At 55.0% G+C, this 26218-nt stretch overlaps 1 protein-coding gene across 4 annotated transcripts; it reads left to right on the top strand.

Annotated features, from left to right (window-relative positions):
- On the top strand, positions 1–22605 carry TWF2 (twinfilin actin binding protein 2). 4 transcript variants are annotated; one of them, XM_030500466.1, is made up of 11 exons: positions 25–180; positions 8761–8838; positions 12787–12965; positions 14489–14584; positions 15172–15276; positions 18869–18901; positions 19358–19414; positions 20175–20300; positions 20389–20539; positions 20919–21040; positions 21213–22605. In XM_030500466.1, exons 1-11 carry the CDS (start codon positions 156–158, stop codon positions 21378–21380), a joined length of 1140 nt encoding a protein of 379 aa, XP_030356326.1. In that variant the 5' UTR covers positions 25–155; the 3' UTR covers positions 21381–22605. The 4 variants fall into 4 exon arrangements, with proteins under 4 accessions (XP_030356323.1, XP_030356326.1, XP_030356322.1 ...); XM_030500462.1 differs by lacking the exon at positions 19358–19414; XM_030500463.1 differs by lacking the exons at positions 18869–18901; positions 19358–19414 and having other exon boundaries at positions 1–180.
- Positions 22606–26218: the final 3613 nt, after the last annotated feature.

Here is a 26218-nt window from a genome sequence, read left to right as displayed (position 1 = left end):
CTCCCCGGGGCGGTGCGGGCGGCGCGGCGCGGTGCGGTGCGGGCGGCGGCTCCAGGCTCCGGAAGCGGCCGTGCTGCCCGCGGAGCCGTTTCCTGCCCGGGACGCGGCGGAGCCGGAGCGGAACGGAGCCGAGCCGAGCGGAGCGGAGCGGAGCCATGACTCACCAGACCGGCATCCACGGTAAGCGGCGCCCGTCGAGCCGCTGGGCTCCCCCCGCCTCTTCCCGCGGGGTGGGCTCGGCAGGGCTCGGACCGCTCCCCACGGGCTGGGCTGCTCCTCTGCACCCCCATCGGGAGGCAACTTGACCATCCCCCGGCCCGCCGCGGCGGGCTGCCGGGCGGTGTCGCGGTACCGATGATGGGGGCGATAAGATGAACCTTCCCGAAGGAGCTGGCAGGTTTCCCTGCAAGTAGCCGGAGGGGGTGGGGGAGGTATAGAGCCAGGCTTAGAGCGTTTGGGTGCTGGTAGGAGGTGAAGGAGGGGGCCTGCCTCCGGGGATGCTGCCGGTGAGGGGCTCTGCTCATTCTTTGTCTGGGCTGATGCTCAGTACACCGCTGTGACACCGCTGGTACAGGCGGCTTCTGCTGCGGCAGCACCCTAACCCCGCAGAGCTGCTTCGCCGCAGCCCCCGGCCACATCTGCCCTCCCTGGGGTGATGCTCGGCCCCGGCCCTGCGCCTGCTCCCGGCGGGGATGCAGAGAGCCTCGGGAAATTCCTGCTTGACTGTTGCTGTGGTGTTTGGGGGGAAGCTCCCCACTCTCTCTGCTTGCTCCCGACAGGACCCGGCCAGCACCCTGAAACAACAGCTTTTGCATTTATGGGTGCATTTGGTGTGTGACTGTGCCCTCACGGTATTTCCCTCCTGCTCCCCGCTGCCAACTCAATTAACAATATTAATCAGGAGTAGAGGTGCTGCATAATTTATGTAACCGAATCAATATGCGAGCAGGGATGTGAGAGCAGCTGGCCCTGAAGCCCTGCTCTGTGCCAGTCGGGTGCAAGTCTAGCACTGCTGTGTGCCCCAGGAGGGGAGCTGGGACAGTGGCCTCGCAGCTCCCTTCCTTACAGCCAGCACCTTCACACAAGGGTGGGGGATTTGTGGCTGCTGTTCCTACATGGCACGAGCATCCTTGTTCCTTGAGTGCATGGTTGAAAGCATCCTTCCCCTTCCAGGTGCTCCTGAAGGAGCTGTAGTTGAGAAGTGGTTAGTGATGGCACTTAGATGTTTCTCCTGCTTTGCCTGGGAGTGCTGGTAGCTGACAACTTTTGGGCTCAGATTTGCTGCTTCTGGTTTAAGCTGAGACCCTGAAGTTCAGGCTCTAGTTGAATGTTCTCTCCACTATAAAAAATCTATAATTAAACGAGCCCAGCAGGATGGACCCCAGCACCCACCTGGGCTCTCGGTGTGCCAGCCCCCTCTGCAGAGCTCTCTGGTGGGGTTTGGTGCAGGCAAGGCCTGTTTCACTGCCCATGCCCCAGGAGGCTGCTGCCTGTTGCTCCCCTCTGTGCTGGGCTGTTGCCACCCTCCTTGGCACCCCCACGACTGCTGGGGATGCTCTGGCTTGGTGAAGCCAACGAGCCGCTCTCTGAGAGCACCAACCTTCACCGACCTTGGTTGCCCACCAACCCCAGCAAACCCCGCTGGGATGGGCGCTGGGAGTCGCAGTGAGTTGTCATTGCCGAGGAGGTGACGTGCCCCATCAGCAGCTCTGCTGGAAAGGGGAAGAGACTTTGACTTCCCCTGGGGAGCTGTGGCCAGTGCAAGGTGGAGACAGACCCAACGGGTCTGCCCAGGCAGCAGATCCCCGAAGATCCCACCAAGGGGTGGCGTAAAACCCTCCCGTGGTTATGAAAAACAACTTCTGTTGTGTGGTGGTTCTTGCAGCGTCTTGGACATCTCTGGGTGGCTGAGCTCTGGGGTTCTCTCCACCTCCTGCTGCGTGGTCCCTCTTCCAGGAAGTGGCTGTTTCCTCTCTGAATGCAAATCTGCCCCTCTGACACCTGCAATGCTGAACTGAGGTGCTCTGGGTTTTAAGGCAACCACCCTGGGGGTGGGGGTGAAGTATTTCAGTCCTCCCCACCCTGGCACGGTGATCAAATTAAATTCCTCTGCTCAGCAGAGAGCAGATTCGATACCGGGTGAGGAACAGAAATCCCGCTGCTACTTTCATCCCCTCTGCTGAGACGCTGAGGAGGAGGAAGGATATTCTGCATCTTCCTGGTTTCTGGGGCCTTGTTATTTTTGTGTTTGTGCATCACTTTGTGTTTTTTCATTCCCATTTCTCCACATTTGCAGGAAGGCATTTGCTACTGGTGAATTGTGATCGGACCTGATGGCTGGCTTAGGGGGGGTTGTGAGCAACCTGGCAAGAGATTTTGGTTGGCCCTGTGCTAGATCAGTGAGAACAGGGTGACGGGGTCATGGGGAGCCCCCGGAGCACCCCCCTGCTGCGATGCTACTGAGTCATCTTGGCAGGTTGTCCCCGGAGAGGAGGAGTAATGGCAGTGAACAGCCACAGAGTCAGGGTGTTTAATCAGGGCTGAGCCTTTTAGACGGAAGCAAGAGGTTAATTATTATCTTTTTAGGTATCTGTGGCAGCTTCCTTGAAGATTCTGGTGAGAAAACAGGGCTGCCATGGAGACTGCTGGGCTGGGGAGGTAGTTGGAAGCTATCGAGGGTTGCTGTGGGCCTCTTGGGGCTGGAAACCTGCTTCTTGACTACAGCTGGGAGGATTCAGTGGGAATTTTTGCATTAGATGAGGACAGCTTTCACTGTTTGAGTTTAAAACCTTAGGAAGGCGATACTGGGCCAGGGCTTCCCTCTGAAAGTGAGCATGGAGAGGCTGTAAATGCAACAAAATCACTGCCAGGGTCTGTCCCTGTGCCCCTGTCCTTCCTGACACTCAAATCAGTGCAGCCAGTGGTGCTTTTACTGGGCAGAGAAAAGGAACAGCAACCTGCAGGCAAGGCAGGACCATGTGTGCTGGCACCCTGCTTTGCTCCGAGGTGCCGTCTTGCGAGCTGGATCCAACTGATGCTGCCTGCAGGGTGGATGCTGCCCATCCTGGAGCAATGGAAGGGCTGAGTAGCTCCGATGTGAGATGGTGAAGTGGAGACGAGGCAGGTCCCAGGTATGTGTGTGGAAAACGTGGTATTGAGAGGCAAGAGGCTGGTGTCAGGCAGGTGGCTGAAAGTCTCTGGGCAGGGTTTTCCATACACACCAGGAGTCTTCCACATGAAATCCTACAGGATACCACTCAGCCCTACGGAAAATTGGGAGAACAGCTTTGCTGTGTCCTCTCTTGCCATTTTTTACTTCCCTCCTTTTTCTATTTTCCTCTGACATCTGCAGCTTTTTCCCAGAGAAAGGATTTTCTGCAAGGACATATTTTTTTCTTTTTCCCATGGTGAGGAATAAAATCCTCTTAGTGCTTAAACCAGCCAGCCACAGCCGTCAGCAGAAAAGCTCTGTGCAGCGGGCATGTTGAGCAGGCGCTGCGTGACAGAGTTACACCAGGATAGAAAAAGAGGAATTTTAGCAGCAGCAACAGCTATTTTCTGCCTGTTGTAGTTGTGCCCTTTCCTGGATGCTCTGGAATGAGCTGGGCAGAGCTGCCTGTACAGGGAAAGAGTTGTAGGTGCAGGTGTAACTCTGTTTTACCCATCAACATCTTGACTGCTGTCTGGCCAAGCATCCCTGGAGCTTGGACAAGTTTTGCCCAGGTTTGTGGCTAGATTTTTGGCCGAGTTTCCCTGTTGCATCCCAGGCACGCTATGCCCCGGACAGTGAAAGGGAAGCAGCCGCTTGGAGTCGCATCAACTTGAAGATTATGTCCAGGGAATGAAAGATTGATGGCCAGAGGCTCGGGTTTCCCATCGGGAGGGCAAGGTGGCTCGATGTATTGAGAGGCATCTGTTTCAGGGAGCATGTATTATTGATCTGGGAGCTGGGTACTGTCATTGGGATGGGGGGGATTGGGAAGGGTCAGATAAGCCAAAAACCTGTTGTTCCCTCAACAAGTGAGTGAGAGGAGGGAGGAGGGAAAGGTGCAGGGGAGGGGTGTGTGGCTGTCGCCTCCATCTCCTGTGGTTGCCTGGGTTGTGCAGGCGCCTCCGCTGGCACCCTGGCATCCCTACGGAGAGACCAGCCCGTTGCTGTGGCTACGGCTGTCATCACTGTGTGGTGCCTCTGTCTCCCCCCAGCCTCCTTCCAGCCCAGCTCTGCTCAGATAAGCTTATCAGGGCTGTGAACATCAGAAAAAAGGCTCAGCTTTGGGAACAGCTTTTGTGGCAGGGTGGTACCCACAAGCTGTTCCGTCTCACAGCATTTTAAGGCAAGCGTATACCTTCTCACCATGAGCTCCTCTTCTCCAGCAGCTTGCCTGTGTGGTCAGGGCCACCTAAAGGCCGTCACTGGGCAAACCACCATCTCCCTGGATGCCCTGGTGCCAGCTCTGCTCAGCTCTCCATCCCAAATGGGTGGCAGGAGCTGCTGGGCTGGGAGGTTTTGTGGTACAAGGGGACCTGGGACACGCTGTTAGTGGGCTGCTAAAGGCAGGTGGCTCACGAATAGGGGACAACTCATCTTCAGCCTACAAAAGGTGGGAGAGGGAGGTGCTGCACGACTCTGCTGGAGGTGGTTTTGGGGCTGTCATGGGAGGGTGTTTGAGGAGTCATGGATGCCCACCATGCCTGCCAGGAGGGTTGATGACTAGGGTGCCTTGTAGGAAGGCCAGAAGGTTCCTCAAGATGCCACTGAGCTCACCCTGCCTCCAAGCAGCAGCATCCCTGGAAGTTTTTCAGGGCAGGGATGGAGGCATGTTGTCCTTCCCGGGATTTGGTCACCCCCATCAGGAGATTTCCCAAATGTCAATTTGGGACCTGACGTTTCCGGCTGGAAAACCACAAGTTGTTTATGCTCTCCTCTGGGCTGACCAGCCCTGGTTCCTTCAGTTGCTCCTGCACACTGCGCCTTGTGGCATACGTGCCTTGCTCCTTGCACGATGCTGAGCTTTGACATGCTGATTGCGCTGTGCCTACAGCCTTGTCAGGACCCGATAACGTGGTCATGCTCTTGTTTGTGCCTTCACAAATGACTTTGCCTGCAATAACATGAAGCGATTAACCTGAACTTGGCTTGCGACCCACCTCTCTTCTCTGGAGCTGCTGGACCCTGCCCTGCGTCTGTGCAGCTGGTCCTTCTCCTAGTTACAGTACTTAACTTCCTATTGAGTTTCATGCTATCTCTTTTTTTCCCAGCCCATTTCTCCAGCCTACCGAGAGAACGGTGAATTCTCCAGCGCGCGCTTCCATCTCCTCTAGCTTCCCACCTCGCAGCTGCAGGAAGTGCTACTGCAGTGCCAGAAGTGTTCAATGAAATGTGGACTAAACCTGGAGCCACCACCTGGGTCTCCCCAGGAGACTTTGCTTGATCGCACCTCTGACACCTCCCACAGTGAGAGATCTGTGCAGTTTTGTGCCCGTGCCATAAAGGTTCACCACCAGCGTGTTTCCCAGACTGGCTTCTGACACATGGAGACATATTTAAAAGCTGAGCTGAGACCCCTGAAGCCCACAGGTCTGTGGGTCTTCTGGAGGAAGTTGGGTTGATCTCATGCAACTTGGCCTCAGTAGATCCCTGCTGGCTATAGCCCAAGTTGGGTTTGTTGCTGGCTTGTTTGTTCCTGGATTTTCCAAGAACCCATGTCTAGAGGGTGAGTTGGACATGTGGGTTCCCCTCCAGTCCTCTGCCCCATCACTCCTCCCTTTCCCTGATTGTTATGGTTTCCCCACACATGGCTTTTTCAGCCCTTGAGTTGGGTCCTGGAGACTTCTTGGCAGCGAGATACCGCTGGTATCTCTGCCTCCATCTGCAGGGTAAGGTCTTTTCCCTGCGTGTCTTCCAGTGCTGGCCATGGACTTTTATATTAGTATTTCAGGCATGCGAGCCAGCTCATCACGTCTGCTGTGCCAGTTAAGTCATAATCATGCCCTAATGAAGCAGTTGCTGAGCTTGTGCTGAAAACCTTTGCTAGCTTATTCCGCTCCCTCCTTGCTGGCTCACTGGCTCTTGGCTCTGTGTCACAGGAGATGGAAGGGGACGTCGAAAACACCTCAGTGATGTTTTTTATTTAAATGAAAATTGCCCTTTTTTTTTTTTTTTTCAATTTTGGTTTTTAATTTCAGCAGAATGCTTTCTTTTATCATTATTATTTCTTTATTTCAGCAGAATTAAAGCTTGAAAGCCTGCTCTGAGGTTTTGTTGAAACCTTTGCTGCTGCCTCCTCTGGAAAGCATCTCCCTCCTTGGCAGACCTTGCACTGTTCCCATCCTGCGCTCAGCTTCTCCGGCAGCAGCTGTGCTTTTCCCCATCCCCTTAAGCCCCTTTGTACCTACACAGGTCCCTGTGCTTGGCTGTCACTTGTCAATCACTCAACTGTCAGTTATCCCAGCTGTCAACCCAGTGCTTCTGGGCATTCCTAGTATTTTCAGGTGGGCTGGGGGGTTGTACTTGCCCAGACTCCTGATTTTCCAGACCCCCATGTGCCCTTGGGTTCTGGGAAGGATGGGGTCAGGCCAGAGGGATTTGCAGCCACTTAGCGCTGCAGGACGTTCCTCTTTCTCCTCTGAAGCTTGTGCTATAGAAACATGCAAGACTGATGTTATTCTCTCCTATTTTGGTAGTGTAATAGCAATCAGTGAAGCTTAATGCTTATTAGCAGCTTTTGTCTCCTGCATGAGGTTTCCTGGGTGTATAAATGCCTCTTTTTCCCCTCCTTTTCCGCCTCGTGTTTGCAATAACCACAGATGCTGCCAGAAGGAGACAGCCACTCTCAAGAGGGAAAGGGGCTAAAAATATCAGAGCATCCTTGGGTGGCAAGAGCAGGAGCAGGCTGAGCTCCCAGCCAGCACTGGGAGAGGATGAAGGTCTGTTCTGGGAACGGGGAGAGCCATGTGCCTCAATGCTGGTGGAGGGAGAAGGATGGTTTGCTTGCGGTGGGGTTATGCCAGCAAACCTTCTGTGTGTCCCCTAAAATGCTGTTAATGACTGATGTGCCTTCACTGGGTGTCTGTGTGCCCGTTCCCCCTGGGGCGGCATCTCTGGGTTTGGATGGGAGCACTGCTGTTCGCAGGGTATCAGCTGGCAGCTCTTTCTCATTTGTGCCTCTTCTCTCCATGGGAGGGGAAGCCATTGGACATCTTTCTGCTGAAGGCAGGCTTTGAGCTGGCGATGGGGCAGATGTATCTCAGGTGTGTCAGTGGGGGGACAGGCAGAGGTTCCCTGGGGGGCTCCCCAGGACATCCCTGTCCACCTCTCTGCCTGCATCATCATCTGTGTTTGTGCATGGGGACAAATCCATGCCCACTCCTTCTCCCTGGGGGCTGGGGAGCTGCCTCCAGGGGATGGAGAGCACACCCGGTGTCCCTTGGACAGGTGATGGGTAACGTCGAAGCTCCCCTCAATGTGATGCTGGGGAGCTGTGCCAAAGGGTGGTACCCACTGCTGGTGGGGCTGAGGCGGAATGGGTACAGCCCTTGCTGGCAGGAGGTGGCTTGTCCAGCACCTTCAGCTGATGTAGGGATGGCTTTCTTTGCAAAGTGCCTTGATTGTGGGTGCTCTCAGGCTCCAGGGACCAATGCAGGGCTCCTTCCTGCTGCGGGCAGCTCCAGCACGGTGGTCGGTAATGGGCAGGCAGCACAGCAGAGTGCTGGGAGCAGGGAGCTGCTGGCGGCAACTCCAAGTGCAGATTCTGGCATGGACTACGGGGCCTCTGCCCAGATCTCTAATCTTTGCAGTGCTGGTTTCTTCAGTGTTTCTAACAAGCACAGAGCTGCCTGTGGCCTTGAACTCACAGGACGCCTTGGCTGTGCGGCCACGTCCAGGAAAGAGCTCAGGCATGTAACAGGGCTTTCGGGCTCTGCCAGGCTGGGAGATGCTCCTCGCTGGGGGGCTCTGCCCCTCCAAGCTGCATCTCTCAGGCATTTCCTTCCCGTGTAGCATGTCCCAGGTGGGATGGGAGCTCTGCACCAGTGATGCATTCAGGATGGGCAGATTAAGGCTCCAACACTGGCTGTGGGCTGCCCCTTCAACATCCACTGCCCACTGTTGCCCCTTGGTAGGATGCCAAAGACCTGTTGCTGGTGGCTGGTGCACAGGGAGGGGGTATGAGGAGGAAGGTGACTCCCCAAAAGCCTTCTGCAACCAAAGTCCTGCCAGCTCTGGAGCAAAATCCTGGGACCATTGCCTTTCCCTTCTGCAGGGGCTCAGTTTCAAACCAGTGCCTCCAGTCTGGAGTCATGCTGGTCCCCAGCCACCTCAGGAACAGCATCCCTGACACATGTCACAAGCCCGACATGTCACAACCTGTCAGGACATCTTCCAGCCACCCTCCATGTCCAAACCCTGCCGCTTCATGAAGTGAACGAACTTGTCACTTGAGCTCTCCCCGCCTGCGCCGGCCAAGCCATCGTCTAAATTTGGGTGATTATGTTCACGCAGGCCAAGTATCAAGTTCTCTGGATCACATGTGCTCCCAGCTGCTGTTTAACTCTGACGCCTCGGTGAGACGCAGCACTTTTGCTCCCAGCTGTTTGGGTTTTGTGTTATTATTTTTATTACCATTTTTTGGGCAAAGACAGATTTTTTTTGTAACTATTTTTAAATCTCTCTCCTGCCAAGGTGCTCCCCCCGGCCAGTGCCGAGCAGCCAGCACCTGCTTCCACTGCCACATCTCATCACCATGTTTCTGGTTCTTTCAGCCACCACGGAATTAAGGGACTTTTTTGCCAAAGCCCGAAACGGTTCAGTTCGGCTCATCAAGGTCATCATTGAGGACGGTAAGTGCAGTTTTTAAGTGCTTTGATTTACACCATCTCAGTTCTGTTTCACCTCTCCTCCTTTCCCCTTTGCCACTGCGCTGCCGGCTTGTGTTTTTGGAAACCCCAAGGAAATTGCTGCCGGGGCTCCGCAGCACATGGCAGCCCAGACCTGAAATACAAGCCCAAAACTTGGGTGTGCTGGCGAGCAGCAGCTATTGGAGCCCTGGGGCAGCTCCAGGAGGGGAGCAGCAACTTTGCTGGTGTCTGGGATCAGTGCTGGGCTCTGGGGGACTTTTGCTGCTGCTGTGCCAAATTGTATTACGGGAGCCCTGCAAGAATGGTGGGTGGCATGGGACCTTGATCAGGGGTGATGTGCAGCATCGTCCTCCTTGGACGTGGCATCCCTTGCCAGGCAAGCCGATGCTCAGGGCAGGGATGGGCAGGGGGTGCTCCTTGGTGTGGGGCTCAGCACAGAACACGGATTGCATCCCACAAGGGATGCTATGCTCTGAAACCCATCCTGTCCCAGCCTCTGCTCCCATGCATGGGGCTGCCCCTAGCCCAGTTTGCTGGCACCAACCTGCCCACATTTGTCCCATGCCTTTGGGTGGCCTCTACATCTATCAAACAAACAAGTGGAGCAAAGCACTGATTGAACATCCCAGCGGGGAGCCTCCGTGGTGTAGGTTTTCCATCACCTCAGCCTCATACAATTGCATATGAATGACTTGTTTCTCAAGACAGCAGGGATGTTAATGTCCTGCCAAGCTGCTGTCATCACCTCCCTCAGGTCGGCCATCAGGACATCGAGGTGGACATGGTCATAAGGAGCCCGTGCTGGCCTTTGGAGAGGCTGCAAAGGCCCATTTCGAAGAGTAGCATAGCTTGAAATGTGTGGGGCACATCAGCAGGGCCAGTGCAGAGTTCAGTGGTGTTGGCTTTGCCCCTGGCAGGTCCCCATGTGTTAGGATGGGATGTCTACGTTGTTTCTCTGGAGTATCTTTGACAACATTTTTGCTTTCTTGGCTCCTTTTTCTTTTAAAAAGTGGGAATTGGGTTTGCGTTAAGGTAAGTCACAGGTGCTCTAAGCCTGGACTTAAGGTCCTAGAGCTTTTGCTGCTGACTTTGGGTTGTGGCCAGTGATGCCAGCAAGGGAGACTTCTTACTTTCAGTTGAAACCACATCCCACCATCTCCACTCAGGCTCAATGGGATGTATTTATCTGTCCAATGTGTCATCATCATGCTTCATGGACCAACCTCACTTGACAGTGCTTTGTGCTTCACAGTTGGCCTCTCCCACCCTTCCGGCTCCTTTCCTCTGGCCTGGGCCAGCCATGGGCAGTGCTGGAGGAGCTTGGGTGTCTACAGGAGCTTCTGAGATGCAGCAGAGCCTGAGGCAGCTGGTGGAAGGAGGAGAGCTGGGAGCACCTCTGTGCTGAAGGGCTTGTCCTGCTGGGGACAAGGTGGTGGTGGTCCCACCAGCCTGGCACAGGGACCTCCCGTCTGCCTGCCCACATGACTTGGAACAAGGTGCTTGGCCTCTGGGCCACCACCATTCTGTAACACAGGGGCCATCAGCCTGCTGCTACCCACCACAGAAGGACCTTTGAGCAGTAATAAGTGGCCAGGCAGATGTCAGAGCCAGATGGACAGACTTGAGCAAGCAGACCCTGGATGGGATGTGTCCCAGGCTGTGTGGGGAGGATGTGTCAGCTGCCCTGCATGCACAAGGGATGTGGAAGAGGAACCTCTAGCTCTGCTCGATGGCTTACAGAGGACCTTCTGCCCTATTTGTCTTGGGGCATTTTGGAGCAGGTATTGGTTGGTGGAAGGAGAGGAAGACGGTGCAAGGAGCCTTATGGCAGATGCTCTGTGTCCGGGGTCCCCAGGGCAGCAGCTATGGCTGAGCAACGCTTTGGGAACTCTTTGCTGTTGCCTTTGCAGACCTGCTGAGGTTGGAAGGAGAAGGAGTGGTGGGGAGCAGGATGTGCACCAAGGGTCAGCAGTGGTTTCCTGGTGTGAAAGTAGCTTGTGGTCCAACATGGTTTTAGGTGTAGGGGCATTTCAGAGCCAGGCAATCTGCCTGCAGTGAGTGTGGGGCACCTCAAGGCCAGAAACATGCTCCCAGCTGTGCTTTGTCCAGCACCAATGCCCTGCAGAAATGGAGCCTGAAACAGCCTGTGCTGACTGTGATGCTTTGCCCAAGGGCGGCTGCTCTGGATTTCCCTTTCCCAGAGCTTCCCAGGGGGGAAAATTTGGCCCTAAATGGGCTGAGCTGAACTGCAGAGAGCCCAGCGGCAGGCAGGGGAATAAGTGGCTCCTCCAGCCCAGGGGAAAGCAGCCTGGGAATAGCCTGGAGTGACTCGGCATGATTGCCTTGTGGGTGAGGTGTTGGGATGTTTGGCAGATGGAGATACCCATGAACTACCCATGAGTTTGGCCAGATGAAATTCCTTGCAGTCTTTTTGGGATTCCAGGTCTTTGCAATGCACAGATCTGTTTACAAGGCTTTATTTTAGGGGTACATTGAGGGTTTTACACTTTTCTTTCTCAAAACAGATAATTTTGCTGAAGGTAGAGTGTTTTCAGCACCTTTTTCTCTGCTGTCCTTGTTACTCTACTCGTAGCATGTGCTTTTGTGTTCAAATAATTATGAGTTCAGTGTGTGATGGCAGATTCCACAGCGCTGGGCAGGGAAGGGCTATACTGCTGTTGGCAGGGGAATGCCCTGCTTGGATAGAAAGAGTAATTCATCCCAAACTCTTTATTCTTCAACTATTTTTCTTAAAAGCTTTCCTGCCATGGGATTTGGAGCTGCTGAGCTGGGTGGGTTGGGAGGGAGAGTCCCCGGGCAGGGGTTCCCTGGCTCCCAATGGGCAGCGGGGCAGAGGTCCAGGCAGGGTGCGTGCCAGGCTGAGCATCCCCTCGGGTGCCAACTGTCCAAGGCCCCAGTTTGCTTTGCTTTGGCACCTCCGGATTTTTATACATCTTGTTCTGATTCCAAGCATCTCCCCCCCAAGACCTTTCTGCGTCTAAAAATGGAATAAAAATACAGGCTGTTTTCCAGCAGCCTGCGCTGATCATTTCCAGCGCCATCACTTTTCATCCAGCCATCCCAAAGCATGGTTTGACCCTCGCAAGGGGGGTTTGCATGTTCATAGGATGCCAGCACCAGGGTTTCAATCCCAGCTGAGCATTGCCTGGCTCATGGGGCTCCCAGCCCCACCAGCACTTGCGTAGCTGCTGAAAAAAACCCCTCCAGGTACTTGAGCTGCTACCACGTGTGTGAAAGATGTAGGTCACTTGCAGAGGCTGGGGCTCTCCTGGCAGCATGGTCCCTCTCCAGACTGGGGTCTCTGGGACATCCCTGGTCCTTGCAGACATGGGCTTTGGGTGTCAGCTCTGATTTTCACCCCTCTGAGTTTATGGGGAATTCAGTGAGAGCAGCTTTGGCTCATTGTCCTGGCTTTTGCTATGGAACCTTTATTTTTCTTAACACCCCAAATCTAGGTGGTTCCTCATGTCCCTGATGAGGTATTCTAGTGCCCCCAGAGCTTGTGCAGGTGAGATGGAGGTCTCGTGTTCCCCCGTGAGCAAGGAGCAATGATTGGGGACTACATGGATGGAGGGAGCAGGGCAGGAGGAGGCTATGGATGGTCACCAGAGAGGAGACCTCAGCAGTGGAGGGAGGAGCAGGAGAGGGGAGGAGACGGTTGACAGGAGGCAGTGGGATACTGGCAGAAAACCAGCCCCTCCACAGCAGCCACAGCCCCAGTGGCATCTCCTGGGGATCACCCTTGGGGATGTGCACTCCTGCACGTGGCTTGAGATAATCATTTGGTTTTCTGCAGGACGGCATCATTGTCTGTGCTGGAGTTGCACCGAGCCCTTAGACGAGCCACCACGTGGTTCTGCAAGGTGAGCTTTGCTTTCATCTAACAGCACCTTTTCCATCTCTTTCCAGAACAGCTTGTGCTGGGAGCCCACAAAGAGCTGTCCCGGCGCTGGGATGCTGACTACGACGCCTTTGTGCTGCCCTTGCTGGACGAGCAGCAGCCGTGCTACATGCTGTACCGCCTGGACAGCCAGAATGCTCAGGGCTACGAGTGGCTCTTCATCTCCTGGTCCCCCGACAGCTCCCCGGTGAGCACCACACCGCACTGTGACACCGCAGCGTGGGGACACGGGTGTGCTCTGGGGGGTGGAGGGTGAAGGAGGTGCTGGCCAAGCTGACTTTGCGCTGGGGCTTAGGAGGATTGTTCACACTCTCCATCACTGTGCCAGGTTAAGAAGTGGAGACTGCTTTGGGATGGGGGAATTCTTTAAGATGCAGTAAAATACACTGGGACTGTGTCTCTGTCCCCTTTGCAGCGCTATGTGAGGAGGTGGAGGGACTAGGATGTGGAGGGAGAAGTGATGTGGACCACAAGGCTGGAATGGAGACATCCCACCACGGCTCTGGCCAAAAGCAACACAGGGAAGAGCTGGTGCTGGCAGTGACTCACCTGGCCATGTGTCCAGCCTGGCCCCGCTCCGCAGGAGGGCTGACACACAGTGGCTGCAGGCCCAGCTCTGGGCTTGGCTCCAAAATCAGCCTTAAAAAGGGCCAGGCAGGCTGGTTCCTTTGGAGCTGCATGTGGCTGGGCCAGCATTGACCGCTGCTGGGTGCCCTGTGGGGCTGGAGATGGTGTTGGAGAGCGGGCACCAAAGGGCTGGTTGGATGGGGGCTGGTTTAGAGGATGCCAGCAGTATGGCTTGGAAAACACTGTCCTCTCGAGTGCACCTCTGTAATGGGCTTTCAGTGGGATCAAGATTTCCTGCTGTATTAACGTGTGCTTGTCGCATATTTATATGTATATATGTATATGTATTTATATATATACACATACACGCATACCTGTACATGTATTTGTATGTATTTTATATGATCTATATAGATTTATTCCCAAGTTAATACATGCACTTGCCATATATATAAATATATATTTGTTATAGACATAACAAATAAATGTTATGTATTATTTTCTATAACACATATAAAAAAGATCCTCTGCAGTTTGTTGGGATATATCTAACATATATATATTATTACATATACACACATATACAATTATAGTAATATAATTTTATGTGTGTACACAGCTGTATGTACACACATGTACATATGTGTGTGTATATAATATATATTTTTAATATGTATCTCTCAACAAACTGTGGAGGGTCTTATTTGCAAAAGAATGGTGCACCAAGGAGCCAGAATTCTTCCCTGTGTTTTACAGAACAATACAAAAGAAGTGCCAAAAGGCAAAAGTCACTTTTAGGTGACTCTGGTGGTATTTGCCCAGGTGCAGGCAAGAAATAATGTGCTGGAGCTCAGGGATGGGAAACAAAGCACAGAATAAACTGGTGGATTCTGGGCAGTGCTTGGCAGGGCTGCGCTGTGCACCAGCAGTGTTAGAGACCGCGCTGATGGGTTTTCCTGACTGCTCCTGGCCTGGAGGTGCTGCAGTTAGAAGTCAGCCTGAGCTAGAAACCAGGTGGTCGTTCGCAGGAGGGGCTGAGGTTTACAGAGCCAGTGGTGGGACAGCTCTGTCCTGTGGGGAGGTGCTGCTTTCTGGTCCCTTCATGCTCCTCTGACCTCACTTGTCACCTCCCTCCCTGCGCAGGTCCGGCTGAAGATGCTGTACGCTGCCACCAGAGCGACGGTGAAGAAGGAGTTTGGCGGGGGGCACATAAAGGATGAGATGTTTGGAACGGTGAAGGTATGGTGGTGGTTCCTGGGCAGCCTTTTGGGTTCAGTGTTGAGCTTTGGCAGCCTACTCCAGGCTTGGTGCTGAAGCCGGGTGGGATGCGGATGCTAGCATTTTGGCAGGGGAACAGCACCAAGGTTTGTCCCGCACTGTTTTAGTCTCCTGGGTGGCTGTTACCACTTTCTCCTGCCTGCACGGCTGCAGTCCATGATGGAGACCATGGAAGCGGTGGGAGGAGGGCTTCTAGGAGATCCCGAGCTTTATGCCGAGTAGGAAAAGAAGCACCAGGGGGTGGCGGTGTCACTCCAGCAGCAAGAGCTTTATTCAGCTGACTTGGCGGAAGCTTTCTCCTTCTCTTCTGACATAGCCATGGGTGTCTGGGAAGGGGCAGGGTGGTCGTGGGCACTGTTTAAATTAAATTTAAGGCATGGGATTTGCATGGAAGCATCCAAGAGCACTGCTCGGGTTGATCCTCCTGGTAAGGAGAGAGCCCAAGACCCACTGGGTTGCTCAGATGCAGCCTCAAGGCTGGGGGTGCATCCAGCCCTGCAGCAATAACCGCCCCTGACGCTCCCCCGTCCCTGTCCCTCTGCCTGCAGGAGGACGTGTCCCTGAGCGGTTACCAAAAGCACGTGTCATCCTGCTCTGCCCCAGCCCCGCTGACCGCAGCCGAGCAGGAGCTCCAGCAGATCCGCATCAATGAGGTGGGTGTCTGCCAGCCCAGGGAGAAGGAGCCTGAGACTCTCAGAGCACACAGGGATGTGCGATGCAGGGAGCAAGCATCTGAGCATCCCGTGGTGGCTCATTTGTGCTGCGCTCTCTTGTACCTCTGCAGTTTAACCCATTCCTGCCCTTGCTGAGTGGACTGAGCATCCTCATAGTCAAATTGGTGGCATAAAGAGGAATTTACAGACTGATTTTTTTCCCACTTGCTAGGGCATGAGCTCAGGGCTCTGTCTTGCTCACTGTAATTGGCACTCAGAAGATGGTTTGAGGCTGAAAGCAGTCAGCAATCTCTGACCTCTAGGTACTGGGGCAAAAGCCAGAGCTGAGTTTGAAGTTGTGGGGGAGGCAGGAAGAATTCAGGCTTATCTTTGAGCTGCACAGCATCCTTTTCCGTACTCTTCCTCTATGGCTACAAAAGTGAGGGATGCTGTCCCAAGAAATACAGATCGTGGCTAAATTTGGGGGCTTATGCACCGGAAAAGGATGTGGAAGTGACACAGGGCAGACAAGGCTGTAACAGCATTGCCTCCCCAGTGGCATCTCATGGCACTTGTGCCGACATCTGTGGTGCTGTGAAACGTGAGGCAGGGAAAGGGATCCTGCTCGCTGGTTGGGAAGACCAGCTGGAAGCAGTATTTGTTGTGGTGGGGGGATTTCACTTAGATGCTGTGGAAAGCCTTCCTCTCTAGAGGAGCATCTCTCGCTCTTCCGCCTGTGCTGGGGCTGTGGGGCTCATGGGTGGTCAGTTGAGGGGTGTTTGGGAGATGCTACCAAGGGGTGGTCTCCACTGAGTGGGTCTTAACATAGATATCCCAGCTCCCAGCCTGTAGGGGATTGATTTGTGCTGGAGGATCCAATCCGGTGCCCATGTTTTGAGAAGATGGTGGCTCTGCAGCTTGTTTGGCATCTTTGGGCATCTCTGCCATCGCCTTGGCTGGCCACTGCTGCAGGGTTCAGTAGTTTTGGAGGGTTTATTTGGCTGTGTCTTGCAGGGTCATATGGCCCAGGTAAGCTTGTTTCTTGGTTGATCTGCCATGTTCTGCTTCCCACTCTTGCCTTTGCGAGACGAGGTGCAGCTCCCGGTGAAGGTGCTGCTGCTGTTTGGTTTCATTGGGCCACGGGGATCACTCACCACCCGAGAGAAAAGTGGATGGATTTTTGCCTGTGGATTTAAAGGTGGGAAGCAGCCGAGCAGTGGTGCGCTAAAGGGTCTCCGTGTTGGTGCAGGGGCAGCACCTGAGCACAGAGCAGGAGGCGATGGGAGCTCAGTGACATGTTCACCTCCCCGGGGGAAACTCATGGCTTTGGGTAAATGCAGCTTCGAGTGAGTTTCTGGAGCCATGCAGGGCGGCTATATGGGAGGAGCTCCCTGAGCACCCTGCTCAGTACAGCAGTGCCCTCAGCCTGCAGATTGCCTGCAGGCTTACAAGGCCCTTCCACAATGTGCGCAGCCTGCGAGGTCCTTGCGCGCGTGTGCACGTTGCAGTTTCATTTGGAGGAGCAGACCCAGGGTGTGGGAGCCAGCAGTGAGGGCTGGCAGCGGCCTGGGAAGCAGCCCCCATGCAAGCCCTGACCTCAGCACTTCCATGTATCTGCCCATGTCCCCGCTGGCAGTTCAGACCCTTTGCATCCCCTTGGGTTCAACCAGTCTGTTAGGATTTGGGAAGTGACACAAGGGACATGGTGTCTTTAAAAGCCACCAGCTCACAGTGCTTTGCTGTGCCCCTCACCTGGAGCTGCTGGTGGTCGTGCAGCTCTGCTCTCCTCTAATGCTGTTGATGCACAACCCTCTGAGATGCTGACCAGGTTTGCATCCTTCACCATGAAGGTGACTGAGTTTCTAGGCTGGCAGAAGCTCCCTTGGGATCCTCCTCAACCACCAGATGAGTGGGGAGAAGGGGTGTGAGGGGAGGGGCAGTAATAAAGCAGGAGCAGGGAGATGATGGCTGCATGGCAGCAGCTTCAGGGCTGGCAGAGAGGCCTTTTATACTGCTATAGGAAGGACTCAGGTTTGCACATTGCCTGGGAGGGTGCTCAGCCTTTGGTAAAGCAGGTTTTAGGCTGCATGAGCCAAAACCCTGTGGTTTGATGGATGGGCAGAGGCAATGTCGTGAGCTACCCTCCTGCTTCATCACTGGGTGGGAGCTCATAAAAATTTGCCATTTGCTTTAAAAATATATGTATGTATGTATGCATGTATTTTAAATAGCTGGAGAATGCGTCGCCAGCTTTACTGAGCTGGAAGTTGTCAGCAGACTGGGGGCTAAGAAATGGCTTTGAATTTGGCATTGAGCTCCCTTAACACCCACGAGTGGGAAGTCTTTCTAGAAGCATCACAGGCTCAGAAACACGGACGGGAGCCAACAGAGGAGAGGAAGGTGGCTTTGGAGCTGGGGGGTGAGGCAGAAGAATTAAGAGGAACTAAAAGTGGCCGCGCCATTGCAGCATGTAAGGGGGTGTCATTCGTACCTGCTTCACAGTGTTGGTGGGTGGGTAGAACAGAGGCGTTGCCAGAACCCCCCCATGAAGGTTTCATCATAAGATAGAAATGCTCATTTGCCAAGGTGAGCACCATGCCAGCAATGAGGAAAGAGGGGGACAAAACTTAAGCTAAAGAAAAGGAGATAAAATACCCCCCCAGCCGAGCCTGCTGCCAGCAGGGCCGGGGCTGGGATGAGGCACGTGCTCAGCAATCCCATGCCTGGGCTGTGCCCTGTGTTTCAGTGAGCCAGTTGATGTTGCTAGGACAAGTTTCCACATCTTGGGATTTTTGGACTTCCGCGTGTTTCATGTTGCAGCTTGAAGTCTCTCCAGTCCCACTATAACCCTCCCAGCCTCATTTTTATTTTAGGGGAGAAAGATGAGGCTCTGGAGGTGTTGGCAGTGGTAATGTCCTTGCACTGCACCTCTCCACAGGGTAGGACCAGGAGAGCTTGCCTGTGTCCTCTGAACCCCTGCACGCTTACCCTCAGACCCTTACTGGTGCCACGGCAGCTGGGGGTGATGGTAGGACAGCAGAGCTTGGGGGTCAGACGGACCTCCTGCCTGCCTGGCACCACACAACCATCGAGCAATTGTTTCCCAAGAGCTGTGCAATCACACCCTGTTCATCCTCCAGGATGCTTGGCATGGATAGAGGCTTGGGCGTTTTCCCCCCTCCAAACCTTTAGTATATGCTGTTCAGCAGAAGATGGCCCAAAATTTATTGCCGCAACTGCGGGACCTCCTCCAGGCCGTGGTTGGGGAGCACCTGGTTGGGGAGCCATCAGGAGGTGGGGCACAGACATGGGAACGTCACTGGAGATGCTGCATGCAGGGCTGCCAGAGCCTGGGCCCGGGGCTCTCTGTCCTGCTCCTGCCCAGTGCTGGTGTCTGCCCTGTAATTTTTTGCTGCTGTCCCTGCCTGCTCTGCCAGGACCCACCTTCCCTGGCCTCCAGCAGAGCGATGGTACACCTCCATCCTCCTGGCATGCCTGTGTGTCCCCCACCCCTTCTCGTTCGACACGAGACCCCTCCCCATCCCTGCGAGGGGTGCTGTTGACGGTGTGTCTCCTCTCCCCACGCTCGCAGGATTCCTGTTCCCAGGACTCCAGCACCGAGATGGTAGGCTGCTCTGCCCGCTTGATGCCCGGTTTTTCCTTCTCCTGGAGGTGTTTTTCTGCATGTTCTGCTCCAAGCACCTGGGTCCATCATCTCCCCGGGGTGTGGGTACCACAAAGGGCTGCCGTAACGAAGGGCAGCCTTGTAGCAAAATCCGCTTTGGCACTGCCGAGCTGGTTTTGAGATGTGAGCTGAAACTCCTGTGTTTCTCTCTTGGCATGCCTTGTTTTTTCTTCCTTTCCTCTATCAGGGGGAGGGAAAAGAAGAAAAAGTATAATAGAAGAGGCTGGACTGTCTTTATCCAAAATCTCCCAAACTGATCCCAAAGGAAAGGGACCCACGCTCACTGCAGAGCACCTGGGTTAGCGCTGCTGGACTGTTTACCTGGGGGGCGGGTCTTGAGGTGGGCCGGGCTCCTCCGCGGTCGGGGTGACGCCGTCTCCCTGTATTCTGTGGCAGATGGTGGGGGGCTGCTGCTGCTGCCCATCGCTGGTAGAGTACCCCGACCCCGAGGAGGTAATGCCGCGCCTGCCGCGTCCTGCCCCCCTTCCCCACTGCCGGCCCATGGCACACTCCAGTCCCAGGCAGGGACCCCGATGGAGCTGGATGGAGGCACCCAGGGCGATGCGATGTCTCCACAATCTCACAATCTCTTTCTCTTCCCTCTTTGAAGTGGGGTTTGGTCTCCTGGACTAGGGTGTTTGTTAGGGGTATGAGCAGCAGCCTCTGCCTGGCAGGGGTAACGGGGAGGATGGTGGCTGGGATCTTTCCAAGCTGTGGATCTACAATTCCCCAGCTCCAGCATCGGAGGGAATGACGGTCTGCTGCAGTTAAACCCACCGAGGAGAGGCTTGCCCTCCCCCTTGTCAGGGACCCATGCAGCTGAACACCGTGATTTCAGGGCTTTCCCCATGACCTGCAGGTCATGGTCAGAGATGATCAGAGGTGGACACGTGCCGGTGTTGGTCACAGCATCCCTACCAGGGACTTGCTGGGAAATGTTGGTTTTGAGCTGTTTTTTGCTGCAGTGAAGTGATGAGGCACGGGGTGCATGGCTGGGTATGGGTGATCTCCCAGAGCAGTGGTACAGTACAGTGAGAAACATCACCACACTGAGCTTGGCTGACTTTTGGTAGTTTAATGCCCTTGAGCTGGGTGTCAGGCAGCTCCTTGGATGAGAAGCCTTTTGCCGCAGCACTGACTGGTTTTCCCTTCTGTCCCTTCTGCACCCTTTGCCGCTCTCTGCTCTGATGCTCGGCGTGGTCTCCATCCCCAGGTGAAGACTGAAATCAGCGTGGAGAGCAAGCACCAGACCCTGCAGGGCCTGGCCTTCCCCCTGCAGTTGGATGCTCAGCAAGCCATCCAGGCGCTCAAGCAGAAGAAAATCAACTACATCCAGCTGGTAGGTCCCTCATGCGGCTTCTCCACTCCCCTGCCACGTGCTGCCACCACTCACTCCCAACCGCTCCCCCATCCCCTCTGTCCATCAGAAGCTGGATCTGGAGCGGGAGACCATCGACCTGGTGCACACAAGCCCCACGGAGATCGCTGACCTGCCCAAGAGGATCCCCCAGGACTCAGCGCGCTACCATTTCTTCCTGTACAAGCACTCGCACGAAGGAGACTACCTGGAGTCTGTCGGTGAGTGCCTCAGCACTGGCAATGGCTGGTTAGAGCCTGTGCCGGGCCCTGCTCTCCCTGGACCATCACTCACATGGGGAGCAAGCAGGGATGGGGATAGGGATGGTGTGGCAGGGGACCTTGAGTTAGTTCCCAATTGCCATCCTCCCGTGGTGGGTGCTGGCAAGCCCTTTGGTTCTGCCGTGCATGCTGCAGGGCACTCTGGGTGCTGTGGTCATGGCGCTGGGGAGGGTTGATGGATGGGATGGCTCACCTTCTGTGACTGAGTAAATTGAGACTCTCAGGACTGGAAAAGCCATGACCAGGGTGGGATGCAGCTGCTTGGTGCTCCCTAGCCATGAGCCCAGACAGTGCCACGAGCCCTGCTCTCTTCTTGCAGTCTTTATCTACTCCATGCCTGGGTACAAATGCAGCATCAAGGAGCGCATGCTCTACTCCAGCTGCAAGAGCCGGTTGCTGGACACTGTGGAGCAAGAGTTTTGCCTGGAGATAGCCAAGAAGGTAAGTGTGAGCCCACCCAGAGGTGATGGAGCAGAGCCCTGTGCTGGACATCTGCAAGGGACTGTGCTGCAGCCTTGGTCCAGCCCCCCTGGCAGGCTCAGGTGGGCTTTGGGTGCCCCAAAAGTGGGTGTCAAAACCCCAGGGAGCTGCTAACCCCCACTCCTGGGCACAGATTGAGATCGACGATGGAGCCGAGCTGACGGCAGAGTTCCTCTATGAGGAGGTGCACCCCAAGCAGCACGCCTTCAAGCAGGCCTTCGCCAAGCCCAAGGGGCCTGTGGGGAAGCGGGGACAGAAGCGGCTGATCAAGGGGCCGGGTGAGAACGGCGAGGACAGTTAGATCCCGCAGGACCGGGTGGTGAACGGACAGCATCCCCGCAGCGCTGCCCACCTTCCTCTCCGCTGACCGGGGGATCTTTCCCTCCATCTCAGCCTGGGTTTTTCTTCCCTTTCTTTTTTCCTATTTCATTCCTTTTTTAAACATCAGGATGGCTTTGTTGCACCTGGGGGCAGAGTGATGGGGAGGGTTCAGGGGTGTTGCTGTTTCTTTTCCCCATGTCCTTATCAAGCCCCAGGGCTGCCAGCGGAGGACGGGAGCAGCAGGGCCATGTCCCCCAGCCTTGCTCCTGTCCCCCCCGGGGTCACAGCCGCTGCTCTCGGTGTCCCATGGGTGATGGAAGGACATGCTTGCCTGCAAGCTGCTCTATGCAAAGGGAAGGGGGTGGCGTTGGGGATTCCTGTTTGAAAAGAGAAAATGCTTCTTTCCCTGCTCCCCCAGCCCCCGGGTTTTGCTCCCCTGTCCTGCTCTTGGTGTGCACAGCCCCTCTGCCCGGGTCTGGAGCGATCCTGCACCTCCTCAGGGTGCAGGCAGGACCCCTCCCCGTGGGGTGGGCTTTGCTGGCAGGAGTTTGTCCTGGGGGGACCCAGCCAGCAGGAGGTGGAAGGTCCCCCCCCCCAAGGCTGGAGCTCTGCCTGGCACAGAAGAAAGGTCACTGCCTTTGGGTGATGTTTGCATCCCCTTTTTGACTCCCCCCGATAAGGCTCTTCCCCTCGGAGGGAGCCATTACAGCCCTGACTCCTCCCCAACCCTGTTCAGGATGGGAGCCAGGGGGACTCCGAGCCCTGGTCCCCCACTCCATGTGCCCCAGCTCCCACTGTCACTGGGTTTGCTGCTGGCTCTCTGCTCTGGGGCAGCCCTATGTTTTAAATATCTCATGGGTTACCCCAAATCCTCGTGCAGAGAAGCATGACAGCCCCTGCGTGTCCCCCCGGGGACATCCCCAGCCATCAGGGGCCATCGTTGGCTCCAAGGGTCGAGCCTGTGAGTTGGGCTTTGCTGGGGGGGGAGCACCTTGCTGCTGGGTACCAGCGAGGGCTCGAGAGCCGCCCACCTCCCTGGGAAGATGGATCCGGGGTCGGTGGAACCCTCTGCTTTCCTGCTGCGGCGCTGAACGTGCCGACGTTGCCTTGAGCTCGGCGGGGCGGGCGGTGGGGGTGAAGCTGGGGAGCAGAGCACGCTGTACTGACCGCTGTATTTTCTAAAGAATAAAGTATTTTTAAAACAGTCTGATGTTCTTTGGAGGTCCCCTGGGTTCCCCAGGCCCGGCATTGAGCAGCTGCTGGAGCTGCAAAGAAAACTGCTCAGACATAGCTAACCGGGAGCCAGCAACCATGGCAGCCTTCCTGCTGTGGCCACATCCAGCCCTCACCACCCCCAAGGACATTTACACTTTAATCCAGGGATCTGGGACAACCCTTTAATGTCTGGCAGAGGTTTTAATGCTGGACCCATCCAGCGATGGCCAGAGCTAGAGCCAGCTGTGGGAGATGGCATCCCTGCTCAGCCCAGCTTTCCTTTTTTTAATGGATGGTAATGATTTTGCCAGGCTGCAATGCTGGTGCTTGGGGCTGTTGTTCTCTTGGCTGGGGTGAACTCCTGCCTGGTGGAGGTAGGAGGGAAAGTGGGAAGATGCTGAGCCAAGAGAAGAGCTGGCAAGGCAATGGGGCCTGTCCTGTAACTGGCTGGGCTGCGGGAGTCTGAGATTCCCAACACCAGGTCCTGATGGAGAAGCAGGGGAGCATGTAGCCACCAAAAGCTGCTGCTTCCCAGCTCTGCCCAGAGAAGCTCAGCTGCAATTGGGATATAACCTTTATTATTATTATTTATTAAGGTGTCCCAAGCAGCTTTCCCAGCAGAAATTCTCCGTGTGTGCTGTGCTGGCACAGCCCAGGCCTTGAATGAGCTCTTGCCATGAGACCAGGTGGGTTTGCACCAGCTCAGGGCTGCACCACATCTTGTCTTTTCTCTCCGTGCCCAGGATAAGGAGCTGGAGAATTTGGGAAGCCAGCTGTAAAACATTTAAAAAACCCCCCAAAATACCAACAAAAAACCAAACTAAAACAACGACAACAAAGGTTTAATGCAGATAAAGAACCATCCCCGAATGAGTTTCCCTTTGGCACAGAGTAGAATGAGGAGGGAAGATGCTGCTATGCATGGAGTAGCCTCAGCACAGAAGAGCTCCCTCTGCGCACAAATACTGACAATCCTTGGCTGCCACGGCCAGAGCTGTTTGACACAAGCTCATTCACCTTCTCCTTCAGATCCTGCTCCCCTCCTGTGCTCGGTGATTTTTGAACTTGCCAAAATACTGACAGGAAGCGAGGGGTGTCCCCATTTACCACATGTCCCCACCCCACTGCCCCCATCCCCCTGCCAGTGCTGCTATTCCCAGCTGAAAGCCCCGTCGTGCCAAAGGATGGCCAGGAGCAGCCCAAGGGCTGCAGATCCCCATCTGGGTGCACACCCCATCCAATCCCATCTTATTCTAGCCCATCCTCCAGCCCATCCTGGTCATTTCCCTCCCCTCCCTACTGTCCTACCCCATGCTGTCCCAGACTGCTGCCCCCCCTGCAGAACAGCCTAGCAGGGACACGCTGTCTGGCTCTTTCCTTTTGTGAGGCTTATCCGGATTTAGATGGATTCGCAGCTCACCCGCTGTTAATTTTGGCTGAAAATTGGTAGAATAGAACAATCAGAGTGGGACAGGAGGGTACTGAATAACTCACCAGCAGAGCACAGAGGATTGTGTGTGCTGGGGTCCCTTTGGAAAGTGGGTTACAAAGCCAACACCAGGTCAACACTGAGTAATTCCCGGGAGTAATTAAAGCACTAACAAACCTGGCTGCTGCCTCTTGCCCCCGTGTCCCACCACCCAGCATACACACGAGGGGTCACACAAGCATTGACCCCTGTCTTTAAGGTTTGAGTTTAAAAAGCCTCCCCTGCTATGTACCAAAAGGTCTGGTGTTTGAGGTGATGCTTGGGAAGCCTGTGTTTGGTTGGCAGCCACTGGTGCCACTGTGGAGCACATGTGCCATGAGACAAGGCCACCTCATAGCAGCGTTTGCCCCGCGGGCAGGGAGCAGCAGGGCACAGCCAGCTTCAGAAGGAGGAGGCAGCTGCAAGGGGATGGAGCTGAGCATCCCCAGAGCCAGCCAGAGCACTCAGGTCTTTTAGGACTTGCAAACGAGGGTTCATGGGCTTTATGGCAAACAAGCCACAGGGAAATGGATGGATCCAGGGTGCTTTTACCTACAGGATTCCCAGTTGAAAAAGTGCAAAATCTCAGAGGAGATAACTCCTTTGGTTTCTGCTCCCCTGGGAGCTGAAGCAGAGGAGCTGCAAAGGAGTTACACCTGGTTGTAAGCTGAATGTGTGAATTGGAAGAGCCACCTGGCATCTGGGCTATGGAGCCACAGGTGCCCGTGGGAAAGGGAGACGAGCCCTTGCACTCTTAAAAGCTCCACATCCTGCCCAAAGCCCTAATCGAGGGATGGTGGCTGTCAGGAAGGAGGATGTAGGAGCAGTAAGGAGTGAAAGGCTGTTTTCCCAAGGGGGTAAGTTTATCCAGGAACAGCTCCCACAGGACTATTCAAGCTTGGGATGTGGGTGGAGCATGACCCAGCCTGGAGATGATGAGGGTTTAGGGTCAGGCTGGAGGGTGGCTGCAGCACAGAGCACCCGAAATAACTGGAAGCCCAGCTATGCTGGGCTAGTAGTTCTGGGCCAGAGGCTACCCTTGCAGTAGGCTTTGGTGCCCTATGCCAGCATTGGCTGTGGCCCAGGTGCTATCTGCCCAAACTACAGCAGTTTGCAGCGAGTCCTCAGATGCATCCCCCATCTCAGCCACTGGCAGCAGGGCAGGAGACCTTTTTACAACCCTCTTTGCAGGGAGCTCTCTGCTGCTGTTCCCTGGGGAGCAGCAAGTGTGAGCATTGCTCCCTCTCTCCCCCCTGCATGCCTTACCCCATGCCTGCCAAGAAGCTGGATCTTCTGTGTGCTGAGGTGGCCAAACCACGCAGGTGAGAGGAGGGCTGCTGTGCTGGGGCTGGGTGGGGGGGAGGTCTGTAGCTGCAGCATCCCTTTGCAACCTCTTGCTGGGATGGAGACCCAGGCCAATGGCTCTTCCTGGAGAAGGAAGAAGGGATGCTGTCAGGAACGGTGGCTTTTCCTCATCCCTTAACGCCTGGCACCTCCCTGGGGAGCATCAGCAGCTCATCAGGCTCTGCTGGGGGTCAGGGGAAAACCCCAAGCAATGGGGCTTGGTTACAACCTTCTGCTCCATGTGAAAGTCATGGGAGAAGGGCAGGGCTTAAGATCTCTCCCCCGTTGGATGTTTCCCTGCATTAACAGCTTGTTTCTGCCTAAAATACCCTGTCTGTCCCATTGCCGTCTGTCCCTCCAGGCAGGGGTATCAGCAGTTGTTTCTAATGATTTAAAGCTTAGCTAATGATAAACATTATCTAAAAGCAAGTAGCAGTTCAAGGCATAATCCTAGACTGGTGTGTGGCTAGGTGGCCTGTTTGAATAAAAGAAAAGCAGATTTGGGCCTATGATGTGGTTATTTGGTTGTGCTGCTTGTGTTCAGAGTGAGACCTGCTGTGTGCATACATCTGGAGCCTACGGGAGGCAGTGAGTCCCACAGGGAGCAAAGCTTTAGCCTGGAGTTTTCAGAGGAGTAAAGCATGGGAGCAGGAGAGGAAAGGTCTTTTGGGGGCTGAACACACCCTGTGAGAAATTAATGTTGTGAGCCACCAGCATGTGCTATAAGATTCCCATTACCAGGCTGGAGCCCCTCCCCTGAGCTGCAGATATTGGGGAGCTCTGGTGTGGTG

The sequence above is a fragment of the Strigops habroptila genome, chromosome 11 (assembly GCF_004027225.2).
Source record: "Strigops habroptila isolate Jane chromosome 11, bStrHab1.2.pri, whole genome shotgun sequence".
Lineage (NCBI taxonomy): Eukaryota > Metazoa > Chordata > Aves > Psittaciformes > Psittacidae > Strigops > Strigops habroptila.
Note: the sequence above shows the minus strand (reverse complement) of the source record. Positions and strands in the feature narration are given on the sequence as shown.